The sequence below is a fragment of the Parus major genome, chromosome 18 (genome assembly GCF_001522545.3).
Source record: "Parus major isolate Abel chromosome 18, Parus_major1.1, whole genome shotgun sequence".
Lineage (NCBI taxonomy): Eukaryota > Metazoa > Chordata > Aves > Passeriformes > Paridae > Parus > Parus major.
In genome coordinates, this window is record NC_031786.1 from 6,020,007 (window position 1) to 6,041,246 (window position 21,240).

General features: G+C 50.0%; 4 protein-coding genes and 1 long non-coding RNA gene across 6 annotated transcripts; 3 read left to right on the forward strand and 2 right to left on the reverse strand.

Annotated features, from left to right (window-relative positions):
- The first annotated feature begins 561 nt into the window (after positions 1-561).
- Positions 562-5,420, forward strand: LRRC59 (leucine rich repeat containing 59). Its single transcript, XM_015645659.3, has 7 exons — positions 562-983; positions 1,327-1,386; positions 1,900-2,058; positions 2,356-2,460; positions 3,045-3,117; positions 3,549-3,722; positions 4,241-5,420. Exons 1-7 carry the CDS (start codon positions 879-881, stop codon positions 4,483-4,485), a joined length of 921 nt encoding a protein of 306 aa, XP_015501145.1. The 5' UTR covers positions 562-878; the 3' UTR covers positions 4,486-5,420.
- A 1,038-nt stretch (positions 5,421-6,458) lies between these two features.
- EME1 (essential meiotic structure-specific endonuclease 1) lies at positions 6,459-11,204 on the reverse strand. 2 transcript variants are annotated; one of them, XM_015645654.3, is made up of 8 exons: positions 10,505-11,204; positions 10,294-10,421; positions 10,026-10,118; positions 9,502-9,623; positions 9,175-9,307; positions 8,538-8,653; positions 7,320-7,509; positions 6,459-6,976 (listed from the first exon to the last, which is right to left on the reverse strand). In XM_015645654.3, exons 1-8 carry the CDS (start codon positions 11,178-11,180, stop codon positions 6,800-6,802), a joined length of 1,635 nt encoding a protein of 544 aa, XP_015501140.1. In that variant the 5' UTR covers positions 11,181-11,204; the 3' UTR covers positions 6,459-6,799. The 2 variants fall into 2 exon arrangements, with proteins under 2 accessions (XP_015501140.1, XP_015501141.1); XM_015645655.3 differs by lacking the exon at positions 7,320-7,509 and having other exon boundaries at positions 6,806-6,976.
- An 89-nt stretch (positions 11,205-11,293) lies between these two features.
- Positions 11,294-14,682, forward strand: MRPL27 (mitochondrial ribosomal protein L27). Its single transcript, XM_015645662.2, has 4 exons — positions 11,294-11,395; positions 12,846-12,968; positions 13,693-13,760; positions 14,186-14,682. The coding sequence occupies exons 1-4, from the start codon at positions 11,374-11,376 to the stop codon at positions 14,390-14,392; spliced, it is 420 nt and encodes a 139-aa protein (XP_015501148.1). The 5' UTR covers positions 11,294-11,373; the 3' UTR covers positions 14,393-14,682.
- LOC117245246 lies at positions 12,975-13,455 on the forward strand. The gene is made up of 2 exons (XR_004499716.1): positions 12,975-13,138; positions 13,228-13,455. It is a non-coding gene; the product is annotated as an uncharacterized LOC117245246 (long non-coding RNA).
- Positions 14,683-15,094: 412 nt separating the features above from the next.
- Positions 15,095-21,006, reverse strand: LOC107212430. Its single transcript, XM_015645661.1, has 5 exons — positions 20,860-21,006; positions 20,135-20,256; positions 18,127-18,225; positions 17,508-17,672; positions 15,095-16,109 (listed from the first exon to the last, which is right to left on the reverse strand). The coding sequence occupies exons 1-5, from the start codon at positions 20,945-20,947 to the stop codon at positions 15,963-15,965; spliced, it is 621 nt and encodes a 206-aa protein (XP_015501147.1). The 5' UTR covers positions 20,948-21,006; the 3' UTR covers positions 15,095-15,962.
- Between the last annotated feature and the right edge of the window lie 234 nt (positions 21,007-21,240).

The following is a 21,240-nucleotide window of genomic DNA, read 5'->3' on the forward strand; positions in this document are numbered from 1 at the left end:
TCCTATGCTAATTAGTCTATAGGCTTGGTTTTTCCCTTCCTTTGGCTTGGTGGGTTTCTTGGGTCTGTGGCCATGAGTAGGTGGTCACAATCTGCCCCTGACAGAATTACCTTTCACCTACTTGGAGCTGATTCAACCCAATTGCTGAGCCAGCTTTATTAGTTTCTTCCTTATCTTGGAGATTCTGCCTAATGTCCTTGCAGCCCACAGATCCTGCATTCCTTGTATCCACTATCAGTACATCTTTCTTCCCAAGCTTTGCTAACCTCCCACTAAGTCTGAGATCATTGGATCAAGCCTTAAACCTTAACAATTCTACCAGCAAGTAATTCATCTAAGACAGTGCTTAAAGATTATTGGCTGCTCTCTGCTTCGGGGATTAAATCTCCTTTCTTGTTGCTTGTTTGAAAGTACGCAGAGATCAAACATCAGATAACATCCTTTCTGAAGACTGTAGTTTTTTTGCGGTGCCGGTGGCGGTGCGGCCCCGCTCCGGGCCGGCAGCGGGCGCGCTCGGCCCCGGGCCGGCGGCTGGCGGGGCCCGCGCGGACGTGGCCGCGGAAGTGGGTGGCGGTGCGGGCCGCAGCGCGCCGGGACGGGACGGGACGGGCCGGGCCGCTCGGAACAGAACCGAACCGCATCCCTGTACCGAGCCGCTCCGAACAGAACCGAACCGCTCCGAACAGAACCGAGCCGTTCCTAACAGAACCGAGCCGCCTCCCGGTACCGAGCCGCATCCCTGTACCGAGCCGCTCCGAACAGAACCGAACCGCTCCGAACAGAACCGAGCCGTTCCTAACAGAACCGAGCCGCCTCCCGGTACCGAGCCGCATCCCTGTACCGAGCCGCATCCCCGGTGGGCGGCCGCCGACGGAGCCATGTCGCGGGGTAGCGGGAAGGGGCTCAGCCTGAAGGACAAGCTGGACGGGAACGAGCTGGACCTGAGCCTCTGCGACCTGAACGAGGTGCCGGTGCGGGAGCTGGTGAGTCTCCGGCCGCAGGTCCCCCGGCGGGGGTGGGCATCGGTTCCGGGGAAGGGGCAGCGTAGGGGAGCCGATGTGCTGGGGGCTTGTGTCCTGGCCTGCAGGTATTTACAGCAGTGAGGTTCTGTGTCCCGCGGGCCCGGCAGCTGCTGGTCACTGCTGTCCCTGTATAAGAACCTTTTTGGACCCAGAGATGGATCCGGAGGTGACGTGACCGCGGAGCAGCCGCGGGGGATGGACAGACTGACGCGGGAGAAACCGCAGAGGCCGAAGCAGAACTAGCAGGTGTCAGAGGGGCTCGGGTGAACATCTGTGTTCATTCAGTGCCTTATTTGTCTTTCAGGCCGCTCTTCCGAAAGCTACTATCTTGGATTTGTCCTGTAACAACCTCATTTCCTTGCCGGTAAGGTGCTAGAGAGCGGGATGAGTCCGTGGGGATGAGTTTGCTGGGAAATACTTGGAAAGATAGCTGGTGCTTCAGTAGAGGCTCACTGTGGAACTGGCACTTTCCCTGCCCTGGGGTGGCTGAATGACTCCGTTGTCAGTGACAGGACATTGCTGGCAGTGGATTTGGCTGAGGCAGGAGAGAATACAGGGTTGAACTGTGTGAAGATTGCAGTACATTCCTTCCAAAGCTTCCCCAGGTGAATACAGAGGAGTTTCATCAGCAGTGGAGACTCGGTTTGTTCCCATTGTGTTGTCATCCATAACCTTCTCTGTCTTATCTGTCTCACTGTGTCTCACCTCCATCTTCCAAGGCAAAGGAGGAGAGCGATTTTCCTCCATCACAGTCCTGTAGTAAGTCAAGGATTTGTGCCTGATGTGAGGTGCAGGCTGTCTCCATGTACTTCTGGCTGAGGTTCTTCCATAAGGGTGCTGACCAGCTTTCTCTGGATTTTCTTTGTTTGGGTTTTAGTCAGACTTCTGCAGTTTGATGCATCTGGTGAAACTGGATTTGAGTAAAAATCGGTTGCAACAGCTGCCTTTGGATTTTGGCCGTCTGGTCAATCTGCAGCACCTGGATCTTCTGAACAACCGCTTGGTCACCCTGCCAGTCAGCTTTGCACAGCTCAAGGTAAAACTGTTTGCTGGGCAGTTATGTAAAGCTTTGGGATGCAGCCCAGGGTCTTGTGATTCTGCTCAAGTTGATTTCTCTGGTAAAACATCCATCCTGCTGACTACCCATTCCAAAATTCAGCTGGCTCTGCACCGCAGCTCAGTGAAAATCCTCTCAATCTATTGAAAACATCTCTGCTCATCTTCTGTACCTGTTTAATTCATGTGAAAAGCAGTTCTTTGCTTCTGTAAAGATCACTTAAATAATTCCAAGACTGTGCTCTTACAGCCTCCCCTTTGCTGTGCCTTTTCGCAGAACCTGAAGTGGCTGGATCTGAAGGACAATCCCCTGGATCCTGTCCTGGCTAAAGTGGCAGGAGATTGTCTGGATGAGAAGCAGTGTAAGCAGGCTGCTGTCAAGGTAAGGAGCCTGCTTTAATTCTATTTTTGTTTTTCTTTTCATGGCTTTTCCATTGATTACTCCTCTGCTTGCTTAGCAAGCTGGGCAGCTGCTGCAGGAGCCTGAAGTTTCTTCAGGGAGTGAGGGGCAGATCTACTGCACTGACTCCACTGCACTGACTCCACTGCTGCTGTGCCTCTGGAGAGCAAACACCTGGCTCAGGAGGATGCTTCTCCATTAGTGGAGTTAAGAGAGGATTAAATGCTGGTTGCCAAGAAAGTAGAGGCATAATCAGACATAATAATCTATGCCTGTAGTGATAGTACAAAAAACCTCTGAAGAAGTTCTGGCAAACAAATAGAAATGTTCTGTGATGCTCTGTGTCACTGAGCACCAGTTTTCCACGTTTATTTTTAATGGGAAGATCTGGTTTTTAGCAACAGGGACTTAAATAAGTTGTGAGTTCTTTTCAGAGCTGTAGGGGTAGGTGAGGGTTTGGGGTCAGCTCCAGCTGCCTGTCCTCAGCCCACACTCAGTTCTGTTCTGAGCTGACTGTGCCACAAGGTTTCTGCATAGCCCTCAGGTTGTTTTCTTGGCCCTTTAAGGTACTGCAGCACATGAAAGCAATCCAGTCTGAGCAAGATCGACAGCGGCAGCGGAAACTCCAGGCAGAGAGAGGTAAACACAAGGAGCCCCCATGTGCTGTCTGCTGAGGACTGCTCTTGGTCTCTCTAACATACCCAAACATTCTGATCACCATCTAACAAATTGCTATCTAGGACATACTTGTAGCCACCCAAACCCAAAGTACTGAGGGAGTAACAGGGTAAGAGGGCTGGAGGGAGAGCAATAGTGGGGGGCGGGGTAAGTATGTGATTTCTTGGCCTGAGAAATAGTTAAATCTCTAGATGGCATGTGCTACAGGTTACCTATAAAAACATGAAAGAAAAGCACAGCAAAATGTAAGGTATGTAATACTATATAAAATGATAAAATAGAGGATAGTTGTTTAATTGGTTTCCTCATTCCAGTTGGGACAATAAGGTAATAAGAAAAATGGCAGTGACAATCCTTTACATAAAAGGGAAATACTTGCTGTTATCCTCCAGAAATGGAGAAGAAGCGTGAAGCAGAACAGCGAGCAAAGGAGGCTCAGGAGAGAGAACTGCGGAAGCGAGAGAAGGCAGAGGAAAAGGAGCGCAGAAGGCGAGAGTATGATGCTCAGAAAGCTGCAAAACAGGAGATGGAAAAGAAAACTAAAAAGGAAACGGTGCACACCCGAAGTAAGTAGTGTCCATTTTGGGTGGGATTGTGTCAGGTTTCATTGTCATCAGATTGTGATGCTGCCAGAATTGCTTTCATGTATCCCAGGGAGACCATGGGAGAGGGTAGGGGGGAACTTCTAGGAGTTCCGATAAACTCTGCTGCTGTGCCCTTTTCCCCTTTGCCTGTGTTCCCATGAACTGTGAAGCTACAAGTCAGGAAGTTCTCCAGCTGTTCCTAATGAGAACTTCCTTTCAGTAATTTTTTCTTAAGTCTGCTGAACTACATTTGTATCATCAGATCTTGTGCAACACAGAGGTGCTTTACACCCTCTTCACTGCTGCCCATGAAACTTTTCATCCTAAGCAGTTAAATCCTGCACATCTACTTATTTATCAGAGCTAAGTGATGAAAATTCACAACAAAAGCCAACTGCAGCAGAGGATTAAGTATCTTACCTGAACAGTTTTTTTGTGAGCATAGCCTGTTACAGTTGATTAATTCCTCACATTCTGTCCTGTTCATGTTCTCACTGCAGAGCCAGCCTCCAGCTCCCGTCCCCCTCAGCCCCCCCGGCACAAGCCCTCGTGGTCGCGGTCAGTGCTGAGAGTCCTGCTCTTTGTGCTGTTCTGCATCCTCTGTACTCTGGCTGCCTGCAAGCTGACGGAGCTGCAGCATCAACCTCTGTGCGTCAGCGTGAACACCCTCTACGAGGACGTGGTGGCTGCTCTGCAGAACCACAAAACCCTGCAGAACATGCTACAGCACAACTCGCAGCACTGATTGTCTTGGATGGGCACTTGCTTCATCAGCATCTCCTTCCACCATCTACGCAGCCAGAATTCCTATGGAATTGTGTTCTGATGAAACTGCTTTGAACCAGTCAGCATTGGTTTGCTGGTCCACTCCACAGAGCAGAGCTATTGTTCAAACCATCTTTGTTGTGCATGTCTCTCAGTCAGCCTGTAACTCTCATTATTTGTGCACGTTAACCTAAACTTGTTACCACTCCTTGCCTCAAAGTACTGTCCACCAGGGTTGTGAGGTACAAGCTGTCAGGAAGCTGACAGACTATAGGAATGGGAACAAGCAGCCCTCATGTCACCTGGGTGATGCAGCTGTAGCTCTGAGCTGGAGGTGGAAGTTTTTTAGTACATATCCATTCCTTGCTGTCATTTCTGTTTGTGCTAAAATTGGTGGTATGGCTGTATGGGAATAACACTCTTAAGGCCCCACTCCAGGACCAATTACAGGCATGTAGGATGGCTGTGCATCCCTATGATGTAGCAAAGAGGCTGATGTGCTATTGAAAGGAGCTGAAATTTTTCAATACAACAGTTTTCACAGCAATTTGTCTGAACTGGATGTTTATGTTGCTAACATCGTTTTAATTTTAATTAGGTCTTTTAAGAACAGCCACTAATTATTTTCAAGTACTTGGGAATAATTCCTGCCTGCTGCAGCAGTAGTGGGTGGCACTATGGGAGCACTGCAGGCAGGAAAGGGGAAGCCTTGGGGCTGGGGGAAGGCTGGGAGGTTGGGTGGTTTGTGCCTCAAGAGGAAAACTCACCTCTGCCATGGTCTGTGAATTATTTAGAATTTCCTTTAAAATTACTTAAAATAATTCATTTTAAAATTTCCTTTAAAAAAAATCCATCAAGCAGAAGTTTTTCATATCCTTAAGGGCTTTGTGAGTACTAAAATGAAGTTTCAGAGAATATCTGTGTTACAGACTCCACTGAGACATCCTACACTGGTCTCCAGAATCGCTCCCTCTTCTCACACCTGGGATTACTGCTGCCAGGAGCAGTGCTGTGGGGAAACAATCACAGCAGGAAACTTCCATTTTTCTATAACCTGATAAGATTGTGGTTTCCTGAATATCACACAGGAGAGAGAAGCAGCACAAGTATCAGATAAAAGGAAGGGCGAGCTGCCTCTGCTTTAGGAGGGTGCATGTTTTCAAAGCTTCCTTCAAACACCTTTAAGCTTTGCTTTCGATGTCTAACTCATCCCATTCTTTAAAAGATCCTTACTGCCTATCTAGAAATGTTCAGGAAAATGACCCAGCATCTAAAGCAATGTTTCCCCCATGCAGCTCTTCCTGCCAAAATCCAGGTGAGTGTTGCATAGGTTGGGGAGCACCAGGCTTATAGTTTATAGATTCAGGTCAACAGCACTTCTGGCCAGGCCAGGGCTCCTGCTGGATGCCTGGAATGAGCAAGACAGGTAGGGATTTTTCCACTGGAGGCAGCAGGGTTCCAAATAGTTAAATTCTACACATGGGATGCAGTTTAATTCTCTGAGCACTCATCTCAGCAGTGCTGTTACAAAAACCCTCAATGGCTGCATGGACTGTGGTCCCCAATCTAATTAAAAGGAAGCTTTTTCTGCCAACTGTTTAGACCTCATAATTCCAGCACATATAATCAGATTTCAAGATCCTCTCTAAATTAAGCTGTCTGGAGACTGAATCAGGGCACTCTAAACTTATATCTGAAAATTAGTCTTACTCATTCCCATCTGCTGCAGCAGAACAATGAGAGGCTGTTTTGTGAGGTAAAGTTCTTTCACCTCACTCGAGCAGGTGCTGGGGGGGAAGCACCATGTTGCTCTAGCATCAGGATTTGTCCCAAAGGAGCAGAAGGCAAGTCCTTGAAGTTCAGGAGAACAGGAAGTATTCCTTTCAACAGAGCACCTGTTGTATGCAGGTATGCACCTGTCTATGTTCAAGACGCCATCTTAAGAAGCAGAGGTTATTCTTCAAAATTATTTATTTTATAGAAAGACAAATAAAACAACATCAGTACTATAAGCTGTGTGCAACTCGTGTGCTTAGGGAAGATGTTCACCATCTTTCTTGTGTAAACTCCTGCTATTCAGCAACTTTATCCAACTTTCTTCCTGCTACAATAAAGTCTAAATGTGCTTCAAGTCTTTAAACAAGGATCAATGAGTGTTATCTAAGCACTTCTTCACAGAAGAAAACTGAAAACTTGACCAGACAAACGGTAAAACCCATATTCCCTGGAGCTACCCAGTGAAATCCAAAACTGAACACTTAACCTGACAAACAGTAAAACCCTTTTTCCCTGTGCTACCCAGTAAAATCCAGACAGAGGTCAGGATCATGGGAAGTCATCTGCAGATAGATGCGTCGGGACAGTTCCGGCCCAATGTGCCGGGAAGTGGCTGTCACACCCTCCCCACGGTGCACAGGGATATTGGCCAGCATGTTCTCCCGCTCCTGGTCCGAGGAGCATCTCTCATAGGCCTAAAAACAACACAAAAGGAACAATGGGATCACCCACTTGCATCCATCCTTCAAAAACCAAAGCTATGCACCTGTACCTGCTTTGCCCTTCCACAATGTCCACTCATTTTTCATTTGGTCTCTGCCCAAGTCCCATCTGTGAGCTAGGAGAGTGGAGCCAGTGCTGCTCCCTCAGTGGGAAGCCAGAACAGTGGGTGCCAAGGATTCAGTTCCTTTGTTAACTTACTGAACTGCTCATACAGAATCATTGTGTCTAATTTAATACTGATTAAATTACTTCTTTCACCCCCTGCATGAGCTGGCTGCCTGCACACAGTGCTGGGTATCCCTGAGGCATCCTCACCTGGATCAAGAGCTGAGGAGAAGGGTAGGCAGACACAATAGCCTCAGCCATCTCAGAGCTGACACGGTTAAATTGCTGTATCTGCCTCTTCCAAACTTTCAAGAGACCCTTTCCAGAAGAATCCACCTTCACCCCTCCGCAGCAGCCCTTCTCCAAGTAGAAAGAGAACCCTGTGTTCTCTCGCTCTCGCCTAAGGAGAACAAGGAATGAGGAAGCAAAGGAGACAATGTGGCTGCGATGAAAATCCTGTCCCTGCCATCTGTTGTCACAGAGCCAGAGCGCTGTCCCTCACTTGAGTTGTCAGAGACACAACTGGCATCAAAGGAAACATGAACAATTTGACCCTGTTTTCTTTACATACATTACCAACCTCTTTTAAGACCCAGATTGCTATTGAAAAAGAAACAATCCTGTATTCAACAGCAATCTTGGCACAAGCCAACTTGCAGACAAGTTGTAAAGTGGTAAAAAAGAATTCACCTTCTGGCTGTGAGCCATAATAAATCACTTTTAGATGTCATTTTTAATGACATCTCAGCTCTTGTCATGGCTGACATGAAAATCCAGCAGCTGCTGTGATAGGAATGCCAGGATTGCATGAGACTGCACAAGATGGCTCTCTTAGCGATCACTGTGCAACAAGCTCCTGTCCTCCCTTATCAATGGAAAGAGACAAATGGTTCATTCTCAGGCATGTCTCTTAGCTACACACTGAAAAAGAAAAGCTGGCACTCTAAGAGGCAACCTTACTTGCATTCCCTTCTCCTTCCAAAAATCTGACTCAAAACACGAGCTGTACTTGATGTTAAGGCTCCAGTGTGAAACCTGAAGGTTGTGAACCACCAGAACAAATTGCCCAAAGAAGCTGCAGATACCCCATTCCTGGAAGTGTTCATTGCCAGGCTGGATGGAGCACTAAGCAACCTGGTCTAGTGGAAGGTGTCCCTGCCCATGGCAGGGAGTTGGATTAGATCATCTTTAAGGTCCCTTCCAACCCAAACTAGCCTATGACTATGAAACCTGGCTCTGTCCTGACCCCTCTGTGGGCAGGACATCAATTTCAAGAACAAGTCCTGTGTTGAAGGAGCTGCAATAGCAGCTGCTCTGTCACCAGTGCCTTTAAGAACTGTTATGCCTTTGTTGTACCTGCCATTCCCTCCCAGTAGCTTAAAGAGCAGCCTCTCCAAAGGCAGGACCAAACCTCCTCTGTTTACTCACTTGTATGGTGCCTCAGCCACAGCTTTTGTGAACATAGCAGCATATTCCCCAAGTTCCTCACTGCTCTCAAAAATGCTGATTTGGACTTGAGTGCTCAGCTGCAGATCCACCAGGGCCTGTATCACCATTGGGAACAACAAATGGCATAATCAGTCTTGTTGCATCAAATTCCATTTGTGTCTGAAGCAGAAATGGGTCACAAATGTCCTGCTGTAGGACAAGAACCTTCACTCTCTCTCTATTTTGGGAGCAGTTAACTTAAGACACTGAAGTATTTAGGGGCAGCCTGTCTCCTGACAGTTAAGATCACCTCAGTGTCCTTTGAGCTGCCTCAGCTCTTCTGTGGCTCTTGTTATGAATAGGCCATCACCAGTGGACTTTGCCAATGGGCCATGAAGGGCAAGAGGTGCTGAGACTGACATCAACATCCAGGTGAATGAGACACTTCAGTCTGTGTGGGAGCAGGTACATGACTGAGCAGTGGGGAGCTGAACCCAAAGAGCTCTGTCCACAGACTGATGGATTAATGAATAATGAAAGCCATGTACTCTCATCCACAAAATTGTGTGACTGGGTCAAGTGTTCAAATACTGGGAGACAACAGATGATGGCTACATGTCTATTTTAAATTACTCACTTCTTTCACATCCATTCTGGATAAGTCCAGGCCAGAATCCTTAACCTCCTTTTTTCTCCTTTCTCCCCGTTTCTCTTGATTCCCACTTGCTGCTGTCTGTCGCAGCCTTTGTTTTGGCTGAACTTGGAGAGACCTAAAAAGAGTAAAGTAAGACTGCGGTGACAGTCTGGATGGACCTTTGCTTCTGTTTCTGTATAAAAAGTGGTGGAGCAGTTCTGGGAATACCTCTTATACTCCAGTATTTGCTAGAAGGAATTAACATAAACACCTATGGCATTTTTAAAGGCCAGAGAAAACACAGAAACATTCAGAGGGAAGAAGTCTGACCTGAAATAAGTTTCTACTCCAACTACTGCCAGAGCCAGAATTCTCCCAGGCATTTTCTCCATCATATGAGCTACACAGCTCTGCAGGGTCTCCTTTTGCCTTTCTGCACAGCCATCAGCATTCTACAAAGATGAATGGGAAAAATAAGGAGTTAAACCATTTTGAGGTACACAGAGAAACACAGCAAATTATGGCCCTGGCTGTAGGTCTGCAGATAAGTCTGTTCATCCTTGCTCTTCAGGGCAAGCAGGCAATACTTGATCCCATGTAAAGTTAGAGCAGAAGGAAAGAAAAAAATAAACCCACTTGACATAACAATGTGTGAAAAAGTTTTAACTAATGAAGAAAGTTTGTCAGAACTTTACGTTATACAACCCATTAATGGCTCCTAAACCCATATTTCTGTTTTAATGAAACACTGCAGTCCTCCCACACCAAAACCTTTCTGCTACTAAGAGAGACAACAAAGCATTGGTTTTGTATCACGGCACGTTCAGGAGCACAAAAGTCATAAGCGTTCTCACTTGCTTGTAGCTGTGAGCCATGGACAAAAACTCCTCCAAGCCAAGCAGAACAAGGACATTTGGTTCTTCTATCCATTCATCTCCTCCTCCCATCTGTTCAGATATGAAAACAAACAGGCCACAGTCTGTTTAGAATTCACTCAGATTCCCACTCAGCTCTGAGCAGGGAGATTAGAGGGTGTTTACTTGGGTTGCTAAATACAATTACTAATGACTGCAAGTAACACATGAAGGAAAGGGCAAGATTATCAAAATTTTGTTCACATACCTGTGATGACACGGTCTTTCTCCTCCAGGTGATGCTGCAGGGAACAGCGTGGCTCTCAAACACACAGGAATAATTGGCAGCCTGCAAAGCACTAAGGATCTGGTCACCACCTTCTACCTGTAAGATGACTGAAATTGATGCACGGGTCAGGCCTCCAGAGAGAGGAGACAACAGTCAATACAAGGCAGATGCAGGCTGTGAGGTCAACTACCTGGATCTAGCACCACTGTTATGTATTTCTGGCACTCTCCTGGCCGCTGAGCTTTCAGCATCTTGGCAACGGCTCTCTTCCTCTCTTTCTCCTCCTCCTGCTCCCTCCTCTTTTCTTCTTGCTCCTTCTTTCTCTGCCACACATTCTGGCAGATTGCCTCCCGTTCCTTCTGACTATACTGTCGCTTCTTGAGAGGGAGCGATGTTTCTGGCCTTTCTCTGCATACCGGGGGGCTACTAGGCCTGTCTGAGTCGAGTGGCAAAGAGCACAAGGAGGATCTCTCAGCGCTGCGTGCACCATTCTCAGTGGCACAAACCAATTCTCCAGACGGCGCCAGGTCTTTCCGCAGCCCTTCGCTCCCAGAAGCCATCAGGTCACCACTAGCACAAAGCCCAGATGCCTCTCCTGTATCGCCAGCGCTCAGGCTGAAAGGCTCAGGCTCCGCTCCCACCCTCATCTTGACCGTCTCATCCAAAGGGACGACGTCCATCACCTCCTCACCCATCTCTTCGCTCCCGCTGCTCACCATCTCGGCAACCTCTGCCGCTTCAGGATTAGGAGAAGGCGACCGCGGGCGACTCGGCTCGCCGAGACATGAGGACGGCTGCAGCAGGGAAGCCAAGGAGGGCAGGTTCTCCTCCTCGCTACTCTCAGATCCCGACTCGCTCTCCGCCATCCCCAGTCTCCTCAGGGGCACCGGAGCGCGCCTGAGGGGAAAGCCCGCGCCGGCCGCTGGTTGGCCCGGAGGCGCGTGCGGTGGGCGGTGATTGGTCCGAACGCTCGCGACGGCTCCTTCTCGGCCCAATCAGCACCCGCGCGTGGCCGTGCGCGTCGCCTTCCCTGCGGGAAGAGGAAGCGGCGCCATCAAGATGGCGGCGCTGGGACGGCTCTGTGAGTGAGGGCCTGTGTCAGCTCATTACCCTCTGAGGGGTGGGGAGCGGGGTTTGGCCATGGAGCGGGAGGGATCAGCTCGGGAGAAGGTGCCCCAGGGAGGTCACCCCGTAGGATGTCGTACCCCCGGTGGGATGTCACCGGCGGTAGCGAGAAGCCGAGGCTTTCGCCTTTGCCTGGAGCTGAGGCGGAGCTCTGGCGATGAGTGGGTTTGTGTATGTGAAACTGTAACTATAGTTCGTCTTTGTCTAATTTCATGTACGTTGTCAAGTTCTCAGAGGCTTTAATTTACTTAATGGGTCATCTCCTGAAAGTAATAGGGTTTTGTACCCTTTCCTCAACAGTATTTCATAGAATTATGGACAGATTTGGGTTGCAAGGAACCTTAAAGATCATCTTCTTCCAATTGCTGCCATGGGCAGGGACGCCTTCCATTAGAGCAGGCTGCAGTAAGCCCCATCCAACCTGGGATTGAACACATCCAGTGATGGGACACGTTTCCAGCTCACTGAGTATCCGTGAAGATCGATTGAGATAAACTAGTGGTTTTACTCAGGTTAAGGAAACAAGATAACCACTGTTCTGCACTAACCTGCTGCTTAACAGGCTAAATAGAGGGATTCAGAAAAATTGTGTTTGTCTCCTAAGTGCCTGAAATGTGGTACTGGAGAGATTTTTAAGATAATGATGACTTGGGTTGAGAAGGAACTTGAAGATCATCCAGCTCCTGCTCCCTGCCATGGGCAGAGACACCTTTCACTAGACCAGGTTGCTCCATGCCCTATTCGACCTTAAACACTTTCCTTAAACTGGGAGGATTAATGAAAAAAACTGCTCCAGACAGTTTGTTCCCTTTTTGCCACACAGGGGCTCTGTATTCCTTCTTAGAGCATTTAATCATAGAATTACAGAATCACTAAGGTTGGAAGAGACCTCCAATACTAGCAAGTCCAACCTTTATGCTCCTTCTGAATACTCTTTAGACTGTTTCTGGCTAGTCATACATGTTTATATATTTTCCAGAATTGGTGTCTGCTCATATATAAGATTTCAGGGTGTAACTGTGTAAGTAAATGCCATTTGGTCAAAGAGGAAACTGAAGCAAATCACAACTCATCTTTTCTCAAAGCACTGTAAGAGCAATCTACAGCAACCAGTGACGTCTGTGCTGCATTTTACAAGAATGAAACAGGAATTTGTGCACATCATTTAACATTGTTGCTGAGAGTTTTATTCTTACCTGGGCAACAGCAGCACTGGAGATGTGGCCTTTCTTCAAGGAACTTAGGCCATTTTGGTCTGATTTATCTTGGAAGTGTTTTTTGTTTCTCCCAGGGCTTTCATTTGCCTTTAATTTTAAAGCCTGCCTTAACTGATATCCTTTACTGATAGAAGGAATTATGTGTGATAGTTTTTCCAGCTGATGATGTTGTTCTTTCTCCTAACCTAGTTCTAACCACTTACAATACAAGCCTGGTTGCTGTCAGATGGGCTTCTAAGAAAAGTGGGGGCAGCTCGAAAAACCTAGGTGGCCGAAGCCCGGGGAAACGCTATGGGTTCAAAAAAGTCGAAGGTAGGTCTGAGTATCTTATTTGCATTTCACTGGGTTCTCCACAGCTTCTCTCCCCTGACACGTGTCAGTTGTTGAGTCTTTCAGGAGATGGGCAGGGCACTTTTCCAGGAGAAAGAGAAGGGGAGGATCAGTGAAACCTCATGATCAAGGGTTGCTGGTGGGAGGGCAGGGTGAGTCAGCTCCCCCCACCATGAGCCTGCCGGCTGCCAGCCAAAATTGCCTACAGAAAACGTACTTTGGTTCTAACTTTGCCTTTCAGAGGGCCCAGGAGGAGGGAGCACTGTGGGACACCTCATAACTGCACTGCACTTTCCCCCCACGCTGTGTGGAAAAACTGAGTATTTCCAGTGTTTACAAAGGAGAGAATTACACGGCTTAGCAGAAGCCAAAGTGCAGATTCTTGCAGTTGAGTGCTTAATAATTATTAGCTTTGCTGATGGAAACATATCAATGTAAATGCAATAAAATGCCTTCAGCAGCCAGAAAATGCCTTGTACCCTAGAAGCAATCTTTTCACAGATTTGACTTTTTGCCATGGTCTATCAGTTTCCCTTTTATTTCCTGCTAATAGCATTTTTGTTCAGATGTTTTTAGCATTTGAAGTAATTTTTTCTTAGAAAATACCTACAGAAAGCTGGGATTTGTAAGTCCTGGAATCATTTGTGTTATGCCAGGGCTCTGGGGAGCTGTTTCTTTGCAGTCTGATTGTGTCACTCTGTTGTAGGTGCATTTGTCCATGCAGGAAACATTTTGGCTACACAGCGGTTGATTCGCTGGCATCCCGGCGCTCACGTAAGGCCTTTTCTCTCTTTGGTTCTCAGCAGTGCCCCCACCACAGTCCCATATTCACTGCCTGCTCTCTTTCAGTCTCATTCTTAATGCTCATCCCTGTGATCTGTGGTGTTAGTCACAGAGCCTGCTCAGAGCCTCAGCTGTGTTCATGGGACTCAGGGAAGGTCTGCAAGTAGTGGATATCCCAGAACACTTGGGTGACCTGACTGGGCACTTGTGCTTCAGGGTGGAATGTGTGTCTCGTGTCTCGTACTGAGCACCATTGCAAACTGGTTGCTGGAAGCAAGTTGTACAATTTTATTTTAAAATATAAAGCAACAGATGCTGTTGAAGGCAGAGTATCAAACAAGGCAGACCAATGATCAGATCTGTGCTAGCTGTGGATGTCCAGCCTCTCCTTTCTAATGCTTCTCATCCTCTCCCAGGTGGGGATGGGCCGTAACAAGACACTCTATGCCCTGGAGGATGGGATTGTGAGATACACCAAAGAGGTCTATGTGCCCCCACCCCGCAGCAGCAATAGCAGGGATGTGATCTGCCAGCTGCCCAAAGGAGCAGTCCTTTATAAAACTTTTATCAGTGTTGTTCCTACCACAGAGGTAGGAAACTTCAAACTCATCACAATGCTGTGAACCTGCCGTGTCATGTGGGCACAGAGGAAAAGGACAGACCACTACAGTTATACTGGCATCTGAAGACAAGAGTGGCTCTGAAGATACTGCTTTAGAACTTGGCTTTGCTCCTGAAGCACTTGTGATCTGTGTTCAGGCACTGAGATCACCTGCTGGCATTTTAAAGAGTCTGTAATAAATGCTGTGGGGCAGCTGAAGGTGTTGGCTGCTCATGGAATGTGTTACCATGGTCATTTAGTATCTGGAGAGCCTGTTCTGTTGTGCCACTGGATAAATTCCCTCTACAGTCACTCTTGTGTCAGTACTTGTACTGCTAATAATTCCCTCTATTTTTGCTTATTTTTAGCCATTACTGTTCTGCTTGTACCTTAATTCACAATACTGCAGAAGAGATCCTTTTCCACATGCACCTAATGCTGTGTACCTAGAAGCTGGATTTTTCCCTCTACCTCACTCACTTCAATGATTAACTTAAATATCTGAGTGTTCCTTTTACTGGCCATGTGAGGCAAGTTCACCAGCCTAACTCTAACTCATTACTGAGTTCAGGGGGCCTGGCAAGGTGCCCAAATCTGGGCTGGTATTTGAAATTCAGCAGCTGGAGGTGTATGATAAAGCATTATCCAGGATACTCATCCTTTTATCTTTGAGTCATTACATGGTATTTTTGAGTTTGTATTGCTCAAAACAAAGGAGCTTCCATGTGTTGTGCCCAAACTGATCTCATTTTATCTACAGGTTTGTAAACAATTTGAAACACTGACTCTGCAGTAGAAAACAGGTTATCAAAATCATTAGTGTAAGGACACCGGTGCTGATGTTATTTAGACAATTCTGCTCTGCAGAAGATCAGGTGAACTGGGTCAGCCACACATGTCCTCCTGTACTTCACAGTCTTCATGTAGACCTCCAGCTGTTCAGTCCATGCATCTGTCCTTTCCCAGCCTGCAAATCCAGTCCTGTGGTTCCTCTTGGTGGTCCATATTTGGGTATAACCCATGGAGCCCCTCCACATCTGTGTGTGGGGTCTGTATAGAACTGCTGTCAGTCCCAGAGGTTGTTGGTGCCAGAGCACGCAGTGATGCTCCAGAGCACATCCCTTCTGCCACTCACAGGTGAGGATTTCCACCTGGCAGCCAATCCAGATACCATGAAACACACTCAATAACCTAAGAAACGGGTGAAGCAGCACACCACCAGTCCCTGAGGTCTGATCCTTTGTACAGGCAGAAGTGCTGCCTCACAGAGATATGAAATGCTGTTCCTGAGGAGCTCTGGTGTAGCAGACCTTCCCCTTGGCTTTTCCCTGTGCAGCTCCAGCAGCTGGAGCTTTGCCTTTGGTGTTTGCCAGAGAAGAGTGAGCAGATGTCCTTGGTTACTCTTCTCAGTGCAATACCCAGCAATGGCTCTGTGGTTGTCCTTGTGCTGCAAGAGGGATGTTCCTGATGGTTGGGTTGGGCTTGCCTGTGCCTCAGCCAGTTGTGGATGTGGGTGAAGGTTTGGCCATTCCCTGTGGAGGCACTTCTGTTGCTGACAGCACAGGAAGCAGCAGTACACTGAGGCTAAGGCCTTACACCACAGTGTTTCGCTGAGTTTGGTGGCTGAGGGGGGCATTGAAAGAGTCTGGAACACCATGTCTGTCCAAGGTCTCTGAGCTTATTCCTGTTCCTGAGAGAGCTGGAGGATGCCTCAGAGCATGCTCATAAGGAGGTGGCATCTATTGAGGAAAGAGGAAATGCATTACAGGGGATCAGAAATAACCAGGAGATTATCCCACCTCTTCTCACAGTGCGGATGAAAAGGCTCACAACTGCCACCAGACTGAAATTAAACCCCTGCAGTTCCCCAGAACAGCTGCCTGTAGGCTGGGGAACACCTGGAGGTGAGAGCATCAGTCTGGAACATGGCACAAACCTACTGAGAGACACATTCTCCCCTCACACTCTGTGCTCTTCCCTGTTCCCCTTCAAGGACTTGGCAGAAAGCCAGAACAAACTTGACATTTGTTGAGAGAGGGCTGAAGTTTGCTTCCCCTTGACTGTAAGAAAAATTACTGGGATTTACACAAGTACCTACAAACCAGGTGTTGTACCCAGGTCATGCAGCAAGTCTCACTGCACAGAGAGAGGAACCTCTAAGCCTTGTCATGGTTGTTTTGGAAGAGCTGGGCTAGATTTCTCCACACAAGTGACAGGAAGTGTTGTGAGGATGCTGTGGAAGAGCTTCCACACCAAGCTTCCAGCTTCCAGTGCCATTCCTCTACTATTTGTCTTCAGTTTTACTCTCCTGTGCACTTGTTGCCCAGGTTTCATAGAATCACAGAATGGTTTGGGTTGCAAGGGACCTTAAAGATTATCCAGTTCCAACCCCTGCATGGGCAGGGACACCTTCCACTATATCAGGCTGGTACTTTTCAGGCAGATGTCATTAGATACAGCTCCAAACACTGAGTGGCACGAGTTGTCTATGCCAGGCTTTATGGTACAGCTCTAAGAGCTCAAAAATGAGGTAAATGGAAATTTTAATGCTTTACTCGAGGTTTCAAATGTTTTTGTTCTGCTTTAGACAATGAGGTCTCTAAATGGGAGCATCTCAGGATGCTGCCACAGGACCTACTTGGGAGGATGCACTCACTTTTCCCTGTTCAGCTGTGGGAGAGCAGATCTTAAACATAACAAGCAAAGCCTCCTGCTCATAAATAAGCCATAAACACTTCAAGGAGTCTCCCTATGAGTGTCCTGCAGGGAGAAGGAAGCAAGAACCCATGAAAGCCTTAGAGATCCAAAAATAACACTCCCAGCCTAGACTTGTATGGAGCAGGTGATCCGAAGAGCCTGCCCTTTCTCCCTGGGGCTTTGCCCTGCCTCCTGGTACAGGCATTTCTGCAAATGCACTGGGGGAGGGGAGATGGATCATTAACCAGCACAGATGTACACCAGAGGAGCCTCCTGATACACTCTGTGCCTTCCCAGAGATAAAAGCTATCGGGGGAAGGCAATCACAGAGCACAGAGTCCTCAGCTACCACCAACTGCTGAAGCAAGACACAGATATGGACCACAGTGGTGACTGCCATGGGCTTCTGCCAGCCCCCCACTGCAGGGAGGGGAGCTCACCTCCTGGGATGGCTCTGCCCACAGCCCAAACCTGTCAGCAATCATCTGATGGATTTCCCGCTGGCGATCTTTCTTCCGCACGCTCTCGTAGCTGGGCAGGCGGGGCTGCTCCCAGGACGGGAGCTGGTACGTGCTGGGGGGTCCGACACAGAAGAGCTCGTCTCCCTAGAAATGCCCATCCCCAGAAAAGGGTCAGTGTGATGGTGGCTCTCATCACTAGAAGTTAATGACCTGATGCAACCTTGAGTTAATACAAGGTTCAAAGCTGTAGGTACTTGTAGGCTCCTCTGAACACCCAGAGAGGATATCCATCCTCCCAGGAGCCAATAACGCTGTGATCAGGCAGGATCCCAAGCCCCCAGGATCTACCACTGGCACTTCATTCCCAAACACCTCAAGGCACTGTGGTGTCCTCTGCAATATTCCTTCCCTCCACATGATGCCTACCCCCGGGGTTTTTACATGCTGGCAGCACTTCCCAAAGTTGTGGGATAGCACCAGAAGATGCTGCCCAGCACCTTCTGCCCCAGACAAACCCCATAACCAGAGTCTTCTTCCAAGCTCTTGAGTACCTTTGCCATCATTCCCACCCAGCTCCCAGGAGGGACCCTGCCATCACCTGCATGCCCGGGTTCTCAGCAGTGCTCTCCAGCCGTGAGGCTCCACGCTGGGGTCCCACCAGCTGCTGGCTGCTGCTGAAGTAGGGCGGGGGGCGGTCCTGGAACGAGGAGGAGATGAGCAAAGCCAAAATCCCTCACATTCTTCCCAGGAGACAGCAGAGCTCAACCAGCTCTCATGGGACAGCAGGACCCTGGCAAAGGAACAGCTTCTCCCTCTGCCCGTGTGGCTCCTGCAGCTCTCACGGCTGGCAGCAGCCCCTGCCTGTTCAATGACACCAACAGATCTGGGACATTTTCCCTGGCAGCGCAGGGTCTGCTCCAAGGGCTGGAGCCTGCTGGAGCAGAGCATAGCCAGAGGGACAGTCTCAGCTCCAGGGCAGGGTTTCATTGAAAATCAGCAGAACCATCTCTTTTTAGGGGACAACAAAAAACAACCCAACTATTCCACTGGTGTAGGTAAGAGCTCTATCACATGCTCAGGGTTACAGAATTTGTAAGCTCTTATCTACAGAGGTTGTGGTTTCAGAATAATGTAGCAAGCAAATCTGCAGGGCAATAGCTGTGCTGTTCCCAAGCTGTCTTGCTCCAGTTAAAGTGGATTCCCTGTCAAGGTTTTGAGTAACAGTGAGCAGAAATCCTGTTCACAGAGAACAGCCCCTCAAGCCAGAGCCAGGACTTGAGCCATGGCTGTACCTTGCACTCAGAAAACCCCAAATCTGACAGAAGAAACCAGCCCAGAGACTCCCAGGGCAACCAGGGATGCACAGGGAGGACTATGAGGATTTACTTTTGCTCTCAACAACCAAGGAAACATTTGTCTTGGCCCTACAGCACAACTACAGAAGCTGCAGGAACACAGCACCCAGTTGTTGGTTCAGTAACTGATGAGCAAAACCAGTGCAACTATTCCTGCCCAAAAGCTGCCTCATACACTACAACTGCTTCTCTTTTTCTGAAAGACATTCTAGATATGTTCCCTTTCCATATTTAGTTCTTTGCATCCATCCTTCCACACAGCCCTTTGCTGAAGGTAAGATGCCTGCTTGAAGTTTCCCCCTCAGAGCTCAGGGACCATCCCACACTGCCTCAGGGAGCAGCTCCACAGGGCAGGGGAGCACAGCAGCACGGCCCGCTCCCAGCGTGTGCCATGGACAGGCAACAGGAGGGAAGAGAGGGAAAGGAGTGGAGACACTCAGACAAGGGCACCATCAGTGCAGCCTATTTCCACTGTGATTTCTGCTGGAGACTTCCCAGACTGTGCTGGACTATTAGATTTGCTTTTCATAGATCTAGTAGTCCCTCCACCCCTTGCTAGTGAGGCTGAATATACATCCACTCTTCTCCCAGGGACTGCAAAGTGGTACCTGCAGCCCTCCCCTCAAGACCCATCCTTGCAGCTCTAGGGGCTGAGATTTCCCCAGGCAGTCACTGCCACAAAAGCAACACTGGCTACACACGCTGTTGTTTTTCCATCAGCTTCCCTAGATGAAAGCCAGCCCCAGGAAATTATAGATGTGAGCGAAAGGGCTTTGTGTTTCACTGCTCCTTCCCCAGGAGCTGTGCACAAGACAGCCAGTTGTCAGGGATGCGGGTGGCTTTGTCTGCCTTTGCCCTCAGCTTCCAGCTCCCTTCCCTGCTGGGCCCCTTGCTATAAAGCACAGCTCGACCCCACACATGACTGTGCAGGGGGAGGAGAACCTCTCCTCCGAGCTGTGTGGAGAGCAGGGAAGCCTTTTAGTGTTGGGCCTTGGAGATATAACCACAATGGCACATCCAGGCAGGACTGGGTGGGAGGATGGATGGATCTCTTGGATAGAGTGGGAGCAAGGAGGTGGCAGAGCCCAGCTCTGCTTGGAGGACCCATGTCCATCAGCAATTCCAGCCAGGCTGCAGGATGGTAACCCAGCAGTGCAGCCCCACAGACCCAGCTCAAGGGAACAGAAGCTCGGGGGACAGAAGGGGACTCGTGGGCAGGAGGAAGAGAGGGAGGACTCAGAGGACACTCACATACTGGCTTGGGGTCTGGAACAGGCGGCAGGAGCAGAGGAACTGGCAGCACATTGGATCCCGGTGGTACAAGAGCAGCAGCAGAATGAGGATCGCTACGATGAAGACGGAGGTGGACACCGCTGCGGAGAGACGGGAGAGGCGAGAGAGCCGGTGTTTCGATGGGACCGCGGGCCTTCTCCTCCCGCCCGCTCTCGCCCCGCGGCTGCCGCTCGGAGAAGCCCCTGAGAAGCCAATTCCACCCGCTGCCCGTCCCAAGAGCGGCAAAGCCCCTTTGTGCCCAACACCTCTCCCTACGAGACCGGGAACAACCTGCAGAGCCAGGAGGGGCTCACCCCATTCCGGACCGCGGCGGCAGGGACAGAACCGCGGGGACCGGCACCGGCACCGACCGTCTCTCGCCCGGGCCTCTCGGCTCCCCCAGCACCACGGCAGGGCGCCGGTTCGCCGGTGTTCCGGTCTCCCGGGAGCCCGCGGCTCCCCGCCGGCCCAGCCGCGGATCCGCGGAGCCCACCGGCACCGCCGGCCCGCTCCGCTCCGGCCCCAATCCCGCGAGCCAGCGGGACCCCCGGACTGGGACCGGCTGCTGCAGCGACCGCTACCCCGCCCGCCCCCAGGTATCGCCTTATCGGCACAGCCCGGGAGGCACCGGCAGAGGCCGATCCCGCCCGGCGGCCGCCCCCGCTCCGCTCCCGGCACCGCCGGAGCCCCCGCACGCCACTCACTGGCGGCGATGACGATGGCCAGGACGTTGTTGTCCATGCTGGCGCTGGCCGTCGCTGTGTGGCCCGAGGCCTCCGCGGGCTGCGCCATCCCGACCCCTCCACCGCCAGCCCCTGCCCGCCGCCCGCGCCCCACAGCCCGCGAGGGGCGGGCCGGGCCCGGGGCGGGGCCCAGAGCGGGCGGGCTCAGCCCCGGGGCTCCCGGGGCTCCCCCTTCGGGCACGCGGCAGAGCCAGCCCCGCTCATCCGCCACTGCCCCGGCCTCGTTCCGCGGTTACCGGAGTCCCGCGGGCCCGGCCGAGCCGCAGCCACTGCCGGGAGCAGCGGGCACGGGACAACCACAGCGCTGCCCCGCTCCTGCGGAGGGAAAGCTAGGCTGTGCCG

Coding starts and splice junctions, on each gene's coding strand:
- LRRC59 (XM_015645659.3), top strand. CDS start 879: ATGTCGCGGGGTAGCGGGAAGGGGCTCAGCCTGAAGGACAAGCTGGAC. Junction 2,059..2,355: donor TCAGCTTTGCACAGCTCAAG/GTAAAACTGTTT, acceptor GCCTTTTCGCAG/AACCTGAAGTGGCTGGATCT. Junction 3,723..4,240: donor GGAAACGGTGCACACCCGAA/GTAAGTAGTGTC, acceptor TTCTCACTGCAG/AGCCAGCCTCCAGCTCCCGT.
- EME1 (XM_015645654.3), bottom strand. CDS start 11,180: ATGGCGGAGAGCGAGTCGGGATCTGAGAGTAGCGAGGAGGAGAACCTG. Junction 10,422..10,504: donor AACAGTGGTGCTAGATCCAG/GTAGTTGACCTC, acceptor CATCAATTTCAG/TCATCTTACAGGTAGAAGGT. Junction 8,654..9,174: donor CCAGAATGGATGTGAAAGAA/GTGAGTAATTTA, acceptor ATGGTGATACAG/GCCCTGGTGGATCTGCAGCT.
- MRPL27 (XM_015645662.2), top strand. CDS start 11,374: ATGGCGGCGCTGGGACGGCTCT. Junction 11,396..12,845: donor GGCGGCGCTGGGACGGCTCT/GTGAGTGAGGGC, acceptor CTCCTAACCTAG/TTCTAACCACTTACAATACA. Junction 12,969..13,692: donor TGGGTTCAAAAAAGTCGAAG/GTAGGTCTGAGT, acceptor ACTCTGTTGTAG/GTGCATTTGTCCATGCAGGA.
- LOC107212430 (XM_015645661.1), bottom strand. CDS start 20,947: ATGGCGCAGCCCGCGGAGGCCTCGGGCCACACAGCGACGGCCAGCGCC. Junction 20,257..20,859: donor GGCCATCGTCATCGCCGCCA/GTGAGTGGCGTG, acceptor GTCTCTCCGCAG/CGGTGTCCACCTCCGTCTTC. Junction 17,673..18,126: donor CTGAGAACCCGGGCATGCAG/GTGATGGCAGGG, acceptor GGGCATTTCTAG/GGAGACGAGCTCTTCTGTGT.